General features: G+C 54.8%; 1 protein-coding gene across 1 annotated transcript; it reads left to right on the top strand.

The window, feature by feature from the left end:
• Positions 1-10,313: 10,313 nt before the first annotated feature.
• On the top strand, positions 10,314-11,794 carry RTN4RL1 (reticulon 4 receptor-like 1; the record flags this gene model as incomplete). The annotated part of the gene is made up of 2 exons (XM_010158002.1): positions 10,314-10,380; positions 10,512-11,794. Coding segments are annotated over exons 1-2 (1,350 nt in total), but the record flags the coding sequence as incomplete, so codon positions are not given.
• Between the last annotated feature and the right edge of the window lie 8 nt (positions 11,795-11,802).

Below are 11,802 nucleotides of genomic sequence, written 5' to 3'. Positions count from 1 at the left end.
ACCTCGACCCCCATACACCCCCCTCGCCCCATCAATACTTTTCTCAGCCCTCCACTCCATTTGCAGGAACATTGTCCTCCTTCCCCACCAGTCACACCCAATTAATCCACCTGGTTTGGGGCTGGGGGCCACATCCTCACCCCTGCCCCCCCACCGGGGTGCAGAGTGGGTACCATTTCCCAGCATCTTTCAGCATCTCCCATTCCCTTCCCAGCCCCTGCAATGATTTCCCATCTCCCCGTTTCCCCTTTCCGCCGCGACTGGATCGCGCGCAGGCTATAATTAATAGAAATTAGACTGTCGAGACCTTGCAGCCCCCATCCCATAATTACTTGGCCTTGCTGCGTTCGGGGCGCAGCGAGCTCGCGAGCCACCCGTGATGGCAACACATCCCGTCCACAACCTATTTTTATTAAGCTTTTAACGCAGGCACTGGCGTGGGGGGATGTGCAGCATCTCCACAAAGTCCGTTCCCGGGAGGGATGCGCGGGGGGATATTTTGGGATGAAATGCCAGCATCAGAGCTAGACAAATCAAGATATCAGCCAAGTGACGCGTCCCGACCACGTTCATCGCTCCCACGTGAATTCCCAGCTCCCCGCCGTCCGACCGTACAGATTTCAGGGGTTTGGCAAAGCGTTGAGGGTCAGCGAGTGGTGACCCCCCGCAGTCCTCAGCTCCCCCACGTCCCCCCCCCAGCCACAGAGAGTCGTAACGATGCCCAACACCTAACTGGGCACACGGCATCTCCCCGCCGGCTCATTAAACCTCCGAACGGCCCCTGCACGCGACGGGGGGTCGCCCCGATGCCGGGCAAAGCAGCGGCGGAGCATGGCTATTCCCACCGCTCTGCTTTCATCGCTCTGCTTTTCCCGAGCCGGTAAAATGGCCAGTGCAAAGCACGGGAGAGGTCTCTGGAAGGCAGCTGCATCCTGACCCAGAGTGCTGGCACACGTCTCCATCGGGAACGGGGTTTTGCCGGCATCCGTGATGCTCGCTCGGCTGCCAACCCGCGGGGACGTGCACTTGGAGGGCTTCTAGCGTGGTGCACCCACCCAGGCCTGGGGAAAGGTGCTGCTGCCCATTCCCAGTGCGGGAGAGAGGCTCGAGGTTGCGGGCTGGGCTCCAAATGACGCCATCCCTTTTTTTTTTTTTTGGAGGGAGGGTGTGGAGGAAAATGTGACAGAGCCAGTGGCTTTGATGCCCGGCTGTCAGTCTCCTTCCCCCCTGCTGCAGGCAGAACGATGTGCCGCTGAATGGGGAAGAAGGTACATGACAGGCTCCAATTTGCCCTCTTCTCCACCAAACACAAGGACATCCAGTAAATCTGGAATGCAGAAAGTCTGAAAAGGGATGAAAGGGAGCCTACACCGTGCGGCGCGTAATTGGCTTGTGGATCTCGGTGCACAGGACACGGCTGGGGGCGGGACCTCAGCAGGATTACACGTTTATAGAGCTAATGCTCTCCCTATTAGCTATGCTAGCATAAAAACACTGCGGAAGGGCCTCTCGCCTTCATGTTTCGGGCTGCCATCCGCTCCCTGCTCCATCCAGGGAAAGGTGCATCCAGCGCATCCCTGGTTTTCCGCAGTCTCGTTTTGCACCTCCTGTGGACATGGGCTGGATGGCGGGGCAGCCGCGCGTGCACCGGGAGCCCGGGCAGCTGTCACTTTGCTCTTCCAGCTCGCATTTGCTCTGTCCTGGCTGTATTTCTGGGCCTGAAGAAACTCTCCGTAGGTCCTAGCCAGCTGCTGGCAGGGGAATGAGCTGGGGAATCTGCTTTCCCTGCACAGGAGCTCGTTCAGCGTTTGATACGGATCTGGCTGGGGCTCATCTGGGGTGGGTTTTGTCGTTCCATCTCCAATTGTTTTGCTGTGAAGCACCTCGGAGGGTTCGCGAGCGGCTTTTTTACAAAGGACACCAGTTCTTATTACTTCTGTGAATGAACTGCTTTGCATTTCTGTGAATGGGAAGGAAAACTTGTCACCTCAGGACAAAAAGGGAGTGGAAGTATCTGATGATCCCCTGAGACAATCCACTAAGCTCAAGTCATCCTCCTGTATTTCTCTCTCCTCGGGGGCAATTGGAATTATTAGTCCCTTCTCAAGGACCTCAAGATCTCCTTGTCCTTTGCCAATTCCCGGTTCCGCTGCCGGCTGCTGGCACATCCTGATGGAGCCCTGTCCTGCTGGGGACCCCCGGAAGATGCCAGGTGCCTGCTGGGGGTCAGGACAGCAGCGCCGGGAGGCAGTGAAGCCCCCCAGCCATGCCTGAAATCCTGCACGCTGTGCTTAGGGTGTTCCCTGGGCCACTGTCATCTCCCAGGGGAGCAGGACACCTCCAGCCATGGCAGGACCCAAGGACCTGACTCATCCATATGTAAACAGAGACCGTTTCCCTCCGGCACGCTCCTGCTGCCGGAAGGTCCCAGTGACTTTTGAGATGCTGGTCCATCGTGTGCAATGGGATGAGACACAGGGGCACAATAAACCCTCCGGCAGCAGGGAAAGGGGAGTCAGGAAAAGGTGGTATCTTCTCCCTCGTATCCAGGAATAAAATGTGTGGGAATGGTTCAAAGCCGCACCAGGGGAGGTTTGACTGGACGTTAGGGAGCGCTTCTTTACCGAGAGGGTGGTCAAACCCTGGAACACGCTTCTTGGAGAAGTGGTCGATGCCCCAAGCCTGGCAGTGGCATTCGGGACGTGCCCTTAATACCAGGCTTTAACTTTTGGGCAGCCCTGAATTGGTCGGGCCGTTGGACCAGGCGATCGTTGTAGGTCCCTTCCAACTGAAATCGCCTCGTTTGCAGCTCTGCCTCCAACCCCACGCAAGCTTCCGTCCAGCCCCTGCTCTAGACACCCTGCTCCCCGCTGCTGGCTTTTAGGCTCTGCGCCGAGGTACCGGGGTTGTGCCCCACACCCGCAGCCGTAGGACCGGCAGCATCCGACTGCAGCTGTACTCCAAGGGCATCGCTGCTGTGGAAGGCATCCTGCAAACTGGGGTTAAACAGAGTGGATTACACGGGAAAACACATTCCACACTCCCTCGGTTTCTGCATGTGTTAGTCCTGAAACAAGCATTTAAAATAAACAAGTTTCTATAGCCGAGTTTCTAACCCCACAGCCACTTCCACTGTTGGCCTCCTTTTTTCCCCCCTCCTTTTTCTTTAGCTCGAGCAGCGGGAGGAGGAGATGCAGAGACAGAGAGGAGTGCTAATTAAACAGGGAGTTCCACATTAGGATACAAATCCTCTGGACCAGCACAAACCCTGCCAATTTCTGTATTTATTTATTATTTTTTCAGTACAATTGTAATTTCCAGTGGTGCCTCCAGCACCGGGAGAGAGTTCAGGGGCTGCTCTCGGAGAGGATTAGCGCGCTGGAAGCATTATTACTTTCCTTCGCTGTGAATTCAGGAGTGATTCCCTGATGGCTGCACTCTATATAGAAGTGAATCGGTGCTAATTTGTTTTTGAGGATCACACATCCACCAACATGTGAAAGACAATCCTGCCTCTCGATGTATATTTCGAGGCAGTGCTACAGCAAACAACGGAAAATAAGCAGGAGAAGGAAGCCAGACCTCCCCTGCCCGGAAAGCCAGAGCTGGAAAAGAACGGACTTGATTTTTTTTTTAATGCTCATGTGAGTTCCTGCTGCATCTTTCCAGGGTTGTTTTGGGATTTGGCGACGGGCAGCGGGGGCTTGGGCATCCCACAGGGATGATGCGTTGGATGGGATGTCAAAGAGACTCCTTTCGCCATAAAAGGCTCTTTTTCCCTCTTCTAAATAATCCTCGAGTTTAACTGGAAGAGGGGAATAAATTAACTAATTGAATCCGTAGCGACGAGGGGGGGGACCGGGCACCTGGCAGGAGAGCAGCCACCCCACCACCCATCGCTCCTCTCTCTTTATTTGTGTGATTCAGAGGGATGTGGTCCGTGGGGAGATATCAGAGCCGGCTGAAATGGAAGACAAAGCTATTGTTTCAAACAGAGTTATTGATTTTTACATTATTACACTATGAAATTTATGGTCTGGTTTCAAACTGCAATAGGAGTTAATGACCACCATCCAGAAACTTCCAGGTGACCTTGGCCTTGACTTTGGTGGAGGAAGGTGAATAGCTCCAGAGAGCGGGTCAGCAAATGTAAAATGAATTTGTGACACCCTAAAGGACTTGATTTTGGGGTACTGCTGACCCCAGGGCTCTGCCCTGAGCTTTAGCTCACAGCAGACTTCAAGCTGGCTGACAGCAGTGATGGAGAGGGGGAAGCTGGACCTTCTCAGCTTCAGATAAAAGCCACTTCTGCTGTTAAGCAACATTTTGCTCCTCTTGAAGCCCCCGGCCAGAAGCACCAGGTTCTCCTCAGAGCTTCTGAGCACGGTTCTCCATCCTCAACCACCCACCCGGAGCAGCCTTGGCTGACCAAGGGTTTCCTCGGGTCAGTCAGCGCTGGAGAACTGCCGAACAGGGGGGCTCTGGGATGGCTGGGAAGCACCAGGAGAGGAGACGATGGAGTAAGAGAAGCTCTGTAAGAGGAGAGAGCAACGGGCAGTGCCTGCAAAGTGGGAGCTGCCTGCAAAGGGCATGGATCAATCCCAGGGCTGGCCAGCTCTCCCATCCCGGCTGCATGAGGAGGATTTGCTTTTTAATGCTGGGGCTGCCGGAGCAGGGGCAGGAGGATTCCGGTTAATGCTGGAGATACTGGTGCTACAGGAGGGTTTGTAGGGGCTGCAGTGCTCCCCAGCCTAAAACCTTTTCCTGGCTTTTCTTTAAAAGGTACCTCCTGATTCATCTTTTGGCACCAGCCTCTTCCCAAAGCCTTCCTTAGCAATCTTCCTTCCAAATTCTTCCTCTGGGAACGGGTTTTCCACTTGCCATCAAAGAAATGCCACTTCCAGCTGCCCAGGAAGGATTTTTTTCCTTGTAGTACCTTCTCCCTGGAACATCCCTGACGCTGCACCCTGAGCTAAAGTCGTGTGAAGCCAGTAGCCTCCAAGCTCATCTTCTGCCTCGGAGGTCATAATTGCCATTAAATCACAGCTTGCCTAACCAAATTATGCAAAACCGAAATTATCTCCAATGATTTTTATGTTGCTGAAACGTTCCAGAACTGCCGGGGTGATGGCTGGGGGATTGGGAGCAGCTGTCACTCCATCAGAAACCATAACTCCAAACAGCTGGGATCTGTCAGTTATTTATGACACCCCGCACAAAAAAACCCCACCCCGTGCCGAAGGTGGATGGGTGGTTGCTGCTCTCCGACTGCTCGTGCAGAAAGCAAAGCCCCGTGCCGTGGCCGGGGATGCTCCGCGCTGCCGGACCCCAGGGCAGCGCCTCAAGGGCTTTGCCCAGAGGCTGAAAGCAAGCTGCTGCTCGCGGGGGGGGTTAGTCTTGGTGACAGGTGGGATGGGCTCGGTTATTTTATCCTCCCTGTTGCAAATAAAAGAGGAAAATAAGAGGAAAACCCAAGCAGGTCTGACACCGTGTTGTCAAGCTGTCCCAGATCCGGGGTTTCGCCCTTGGCTCACCCCCCCTGCCATCCTGCTTTGGCCTTTCGTCATCCTTCGCTTGGTAGGTGAAACTGTGAACATTGGAGGCTTCTTCTTCTCCCTAAACAACAGTTTCTCTCTATGGCCGTGCGAGCATCCCATTCCGAGTTAGTTCCCAAGTTTCAACGTAGTTTTCCCCCAGGGGTCGGTGTCTTTGCGCCCCAGTTCACTGGGGGTGGACTTAGAAAGCATCCCTTGACAGACGCAGGGTGTGAACGGGGCAGGAAAGTCCCTCTCTGGAGCTGCTTGACAGCGAGGTGGTGGTGTCACACCAGGTGTGAATTTGGCCTGAGAAGAGCGTGAGCGATGAGTAAGCTGCTGCCTTTCTGATAATCCCGGCTGCGAGCAGAAGCCAGATGCTTTGTCCCCACTTGTAGCTCGCTCTGGTTAAGTATTATTATTTATATTATGTAGTAGCTATACATAGTGTTTTATGGCAGTAAAGATACATAAATCAGCAACCAGAAGACGAGGGCTTTGCTCTAAAGAGCTTATAAATCTAACAGCTTGAGCAGCACCGGTAATGGACACAGTAAGCAGGCAGTCAAGTTGCATGTAGACGCGAGCTAAGATGGGTCTCCCAAAGCAGATGGTGGTTTAGGAGAGATTTGGAAGAGAAGCAACCTGCTCCATCCCCGGGACCAGATCCTGATGGAGAATTAGACGGGCCATGACCCGTATAGCTTGGCCGGGGGGAGAGGGGAAAGCATCCGCCTGAGAAAAGCCGCTCGTGAAGAGGGACGGGGCAGGGAGTGGCGAGGGCGGGTGGCGGGGCCGGGCTCTGCAGGTTCACCCCCGGCGGCTGAAGCATCTGTTCTCATCCCAAGTCATTTTTTTTCCCTCGAGCTCGAGTGTCCTATTGAAAATAAGTAGCATTACATAGCAGAGCAGAGGCCAGCGTCCCTGCCGCCGTGGCAGAGAAGCGCTCCAACCCTTCGAACCTTCCCCCCTTGATCCTGGGTATCAAACCAGCTTTTTTTTTTTTTTCTCCCCCTTTTTTTAATTTCTTCCTGTGCTGGCACCGGCCCGGAGGAACCTGGTCTGGGCTGGAGAGAGATGGGCTGTGTCTGGCCGAGCGCGCTGGCTCCGGGTGTCTGCATTCTTCTGGCCGCTTTCGGCTCTTGCAGAAATCGAGGCTTCACGCTAAATGCATTACACTGTATAACAATTAATCCCGTGCTACATATAGAAAGTCCTTACTCATCAATAATGCATGCGGGAGGAGTGATTTTCGCTCTCAGTAATAAGGCTAAGACAATGGAAACAAGCAGGTAATGGAGAACATTTATAACGATGTTAATCTAATAATGAGCCTGATGCTGTTAAAAGTAAGACTGCAAACTGGACGCATCCAAAGATAAATTATTTCAAGCATTCATTAACTGATGCCTAATTAATGCCCAATTAGAGAGATGCTACATGGGAAATGGTTTGGACAGTCGGACGAATTCATTCCCATCCCTGAAACCTCACTCTAAAGCAGGAGGCGGCAGAAGGACACGGCGGGCAGAAGCCGGGGTGACACAGCGCGTCCGTGGGAGAAAGCCAGGAGATAAACACCCCCTTGCTGGTGTTAGCCGTGTCGGCGGGGCTTTGTTTGCAGTCACTTCGGCGGCAGGTTTCTGTAGGATTTTCCCGTGCTGCTTTTGAAGCTCTCCCTCCCTGGTGAGCTCCGACACACTGGTGATGACCCTCCATCTGCCTCCTGACCTTTACAAGATGAAGTTGGAAGGGCTGCGTGGGGAATAACGAGTTCAGCGAGTTACGCAGGATCTAACTCTCCAGGGAGCGGGGCTGGGACCTCTTGGGAAGCTCCCACAGTGCTTTTTCCTGGCTGCCTCATCCCAGCAGGGCTCACCTCCCTGGTGAGCTCCGACACACTGGTGATGACCCTCCATCTGCCTCCTGACCTTTACAAGATGAAGTTGGAAGGGCTGCGTGGGGAATAACGAGTTCAGCGAGTTACGCAGGATCTAACTCTCCAGGGAGCGGGGCTGGGACCTCTTGGGAAGCTCCCACAGTGCTTTTTCCTGGCTGTCTCATCCCAGCAGGGCTCAGCTGCTGGCTATGGCAGCGCTGGTGTTTCCAGCCTCGGGAGCTTCATGGCTCCATGACCTCCTTGCTTCTCCGGGGTCTCATGCCCGGATCTAAACTGTGACCAAGCCCAGGGCATCCCAGGAGGAGCTTCTCACGGCACTAGGCAATGAGCAGGTCTTACGGGCTTGGATGGAAAGCATCCTTGATGAGATCACGCGCCTCGACTGCACCCACTGGGGAGTTTCCTCTTTCCCAGTCCTTCCCACCTAATTATTTTTCCTGAGCATCCATCCTTCCGTTTCCTCATTCCCCTTACTCCCGAGTTGCAGCGCGTAGGTAGAAAGACATCCCTGACTTTTCTTCCTACCGTTGTACCCTTGGGAAGCTGAGGACCAGTAAGACCCCAGTCTATCCCCACCGCCATCCATGGCAGCGGGAGTCACATCTCCCTCTGCAGAGGAACTCCAGCCATTAACTCACGAATGGCTGTTAATTAAAGAGATGGACTCAGTTCCCTCTGACCTTTACCTCCGGAGTTATCCCTGCAGGCAGGGAGCCGTTAAACACCGAGCTCCCCTTCGGCAGGAGCCTCCGCCTTGGCTGTGCTCCAGGGAGACCCAGGCTGCCTTCGTCCATCGCTGCGCGTCGCTAACAGCCGCCTGTCATCGCCGTCCCTATATGCGAAATCGTGTACGCTCCGCGATCCCTGCCCGGCTCCACCTCCCGTCAGTAATCCCGTTAGCCTGGCAACTGTCGTGTCATGGAAGAGCGCATAAAACCTGTTGTTTGGAAGCAATATGTAATCTTCCAACCTGCTGCTTAGAGCTGGGAGATGGTTTATTGATTCAGACCCTTGTGATTTGGTATTTGCAATAACAGACTCCGCATGTGGGAGATCGTCACAGCGCTTGTGCCTGGCAGGATTGTGCTAATAAACATAAGACCTACAGAAGGGTTTGTACTTCGGTGTCACCGAGGTAAGACGGGGAACGCGAAGCCGTCCCGCCTTGGCGAAGCACATCCGCAGGTAGCAAAACCCAGCAGAATGGATCCGCAAGCGTAGTTTTATCTTTAACCGTCATTATCTGGCACTCGGAAAATGGCAATATCCTCGGGATACCGCTGTTTCCCAGGCTGCGCTCGCACGGCGAGCTCCAGCGAGGGCTCCCGTTTTGGCAGGGAGCGCTGGGTAGTCAGCGCTGGCACGATGCACAGCCCCTCTCTCGTCGCAAAGGCACGACAGCAAAGCCCAAACGGTGCGGCAGTGACTTGGAGAAGGTTCCTTTTCCTACACAGCCGTAGGAGTTGTCGCGAATCAAACGTTCTCGACTTGCAGCCCCTTCCTGGCAGCGGCGCAGGAATGAGACATCTCTCCGAGGCTTAATTTCTGAAGGGCAGCGCCTGGAAGAAGTCCCCCCGCTTCTCACCGCAGCCGAGGCTCGGTCCAACGCCTTGGCTGGTGGTGCTACGGGGTTTTTCCTATCAGCAGCCCAGTCGGAGATGGCTGCCTCGAACTGGTGATTTATGGAGGGGCTGAATAACCCGGTTTATCTAAAAATATGACAACTTTGCCTTGAAAGGATGGGTCCAGATGGACGGGTCACCTGCTGTTAACTAAACGGTAATAGATCTTCCTACCAGGCAAAAGGCATCGGCAGTCACGGAGTTACATTTCAAACACGATTAATAAGAAAACAGTGATTTTATTTTTTTGCCTCCCACTTGTATTCAGCTGTGGGCACTGAAAAGAGGGACTGTAAAAGCCCAAGGGTTCCAGGCTCGTGGACTAGCTGGTGATAACGACGTGGAGTAATTAGAGATGAACTCCACTTCCATTCTCGTTTTTCAGATTTTTACAAGGCGAGGACTTGTGGGCAGGATGGCACCGGCAGCTGCACGCTGCTCCTGTGTTACTCCTTTCCCCTGGAAAGTCCGGAGGCAGAATTCATTAGACATGAGCAAATTTTGCGTGTAAGAGGGAAAAAGCCAAATCTGGGAGGAAAACCTGAATGAGAAATGACAAGCCGGGTGCAATGAGTCTGAAAAGCCACGCGGTGCAGAAGGAATAGCCTGAAAGCAAGCCTGGTGCGAGGAGTGGGAGCGAGACGGGAACGGGGCGGCGAAACCAGCATTCCGAGAGCGGAGCGGAGGGAGGGGATGATTACTGCCTTGCTCACTGCTGCTTCTCTGCAGCGCGAGAGCTGGGTCACAAACACATACTGTAGCATTAGAGGATGCAATATGCTTTGCCACAGGACGTCCATTTAAAAATATGCCTGAGCATCCCACTTCCAAACGGAGTTTTCGGCTCAGCCTTTTCCCCCGACTGCTGACGATGTGTTTTCCTGTAAATCACTCGGTTTTCAGGGTGGATGGTGGTGCCGAACAAGCGTAGTAAAAGCAGACGGCGGGGATGGGGGAGCTGGGCGCGCTGCACAGATGCGCTGCACACGTGGGATTGTAGGTGATTTGCTGGGAATTACTAACGCCCTGGGCCTTTTCCTCTCCCGTACGTAAGCACGGGTGGTGTAAGGGATGCATTCTGGAGGGGTGGACACCCGCGAGGGTTTGTATCTCCTCCGCGTGCTCTCACACCTTGGCACAATGGCATTTCCTCCCCCTCGACCGACTGTGTTGCCCACCGAGGCAAAGGGCTTTGTTGCCTGCGCTGCCAGCGTGAATTCCCCATGGGAAAGCTTCTCCTGCCCGGCTGGGGTCGGGATGTATGCCCCATACATCACGTTGAAACTACCGTGGGTGATGAGCCCGCTCATCACAGCCGTGTGGGGTAACTCATGAGCAGGGAGGAGGGTTAACTGGTGGCATTTTTCACCCAGAACAGTCCCCACGGCAGCAATGGGTGGGCGGGGGGTGGTCCGTGAGTCCCCGCTGACACCGCTCTCCCCTCTCTCCACACAGGGGGGTTTGCAGAGCTGCTCCTGGTGCTGCTGGGGCTGAAGGTGCCCGGCGCCCTGGGCTGCCCCACCGACTGCGTGTGCTACCCGTCCCCGATGACCGTCAGCTGCCAGGCTCACAACTTCGTCACCATCCCCGAGGGCATCCCCGAGGACAGCGAGAGGATCTTCCTCCAGAACAACCAGATCACTTTGCTGCTGCGGGGCCACTTCACCCCCTCCATGGTCACCCTCTGGATCTACTCCAACAACATCACCTTCATCGACCCCAACACCTTCGACGGGTTCGTCAACCTGGAAGAGCTGGACCTGGGGGACAACCGCTACTTAAGGGCTTTGGCTGCAGACACTTTCCAAGGGCTGGTGAAACTCCACGCCTTGTATCTGTACAAGTGCGGGCTGAGCTCCCTCCCCAGCGGGATTTTCGGTGGCCTCCACAACCTGCAATACCTTTACCTGCAAGACAACCATATTGAGTTCCTTCAGGATGATATTTTTGTTGACTTGGTTAACCTCAGCCATCTTTTTCTCCATGGAAACAAGCTCTGGAGCCTCCATCAGAACACGTTCAGGGGGTTAATAAACCTGGATCGGCTACTCATCCATCAGAATCAGCTGCAGTGGATTCACCGGCGGGCTTTTCACGACCTCCGAAGATTGACCACCCTTTTCCTGTTCAATAACAGCCTCTCGGAGCTGCAGGGGGACTGCCTGGCCCACCTGGGAGCCCTGGAATTCCTCAGGCTGAACGGGAACCCGTGGAGCTGCGACTGCAAAGCCCGTTCACTCTGGGAATGGCTCCACAGGTTCAGAGGCTCCAGCTCCAGCGTCATCTGCGAGTCCCCCGAGCAGATGCACGGCAAGGACCTCAAGGTGCTAAGAGCCGAAGACTTTAGGAACTGTTCGGGGTCCGAGTCGCTCCATCAGATTAAAACACACACTTTCTCCACAGCGGACAGAGGAGCCTCCAAAACCCACCACCCTCACCACTCCTCCAAGGAGAAGGGGAAGGAGAGAGGGGCCGAGAACAGCTTGCACAGCAGCCAGCCCGCCGCCCCTCCCGGCTCCCGGCCGGGCTATCGCAAACCCGGCAAGAACTGCACCAGCCCCAAAAGCCGGAACCGAACCTCCAAACCGGTCTCCTCGGGGCCGCGAAAAAACGGGCAGGAGGTTCCAGACTATGTGCCTGATTATCAGCACAAATTCAGTTTCGGGGCGATGCCCACGCTCTCCCCCAAACGCAAGGGTAAGTGCACCCGGCGGACGCCCATCCGCCCCCCGAGCGGGGTGCAGCA

Source organism: Eurypyga helias, unplaced genomic scaffold, assembly GCF_000690775.1.
Source record: "Eurypyga helias isolate BGI_N326 unplaced genomic scaffold, ASM69077v1 scaffold19498, whole genome shotgun sequence".
Taxonomy (NCBI): domain Eukaryota; kingdom Metazoa; phylum Chordata; class Aves; order Eurypygiformes; family Eurypygidae; genus Eurypyga; species Eurypyga helias.
The sequence above is the reverse complement of the archived record's forward strand: the minus strand, read 5'-3'. Positions and strand labels throughout refer to the sequence as shown.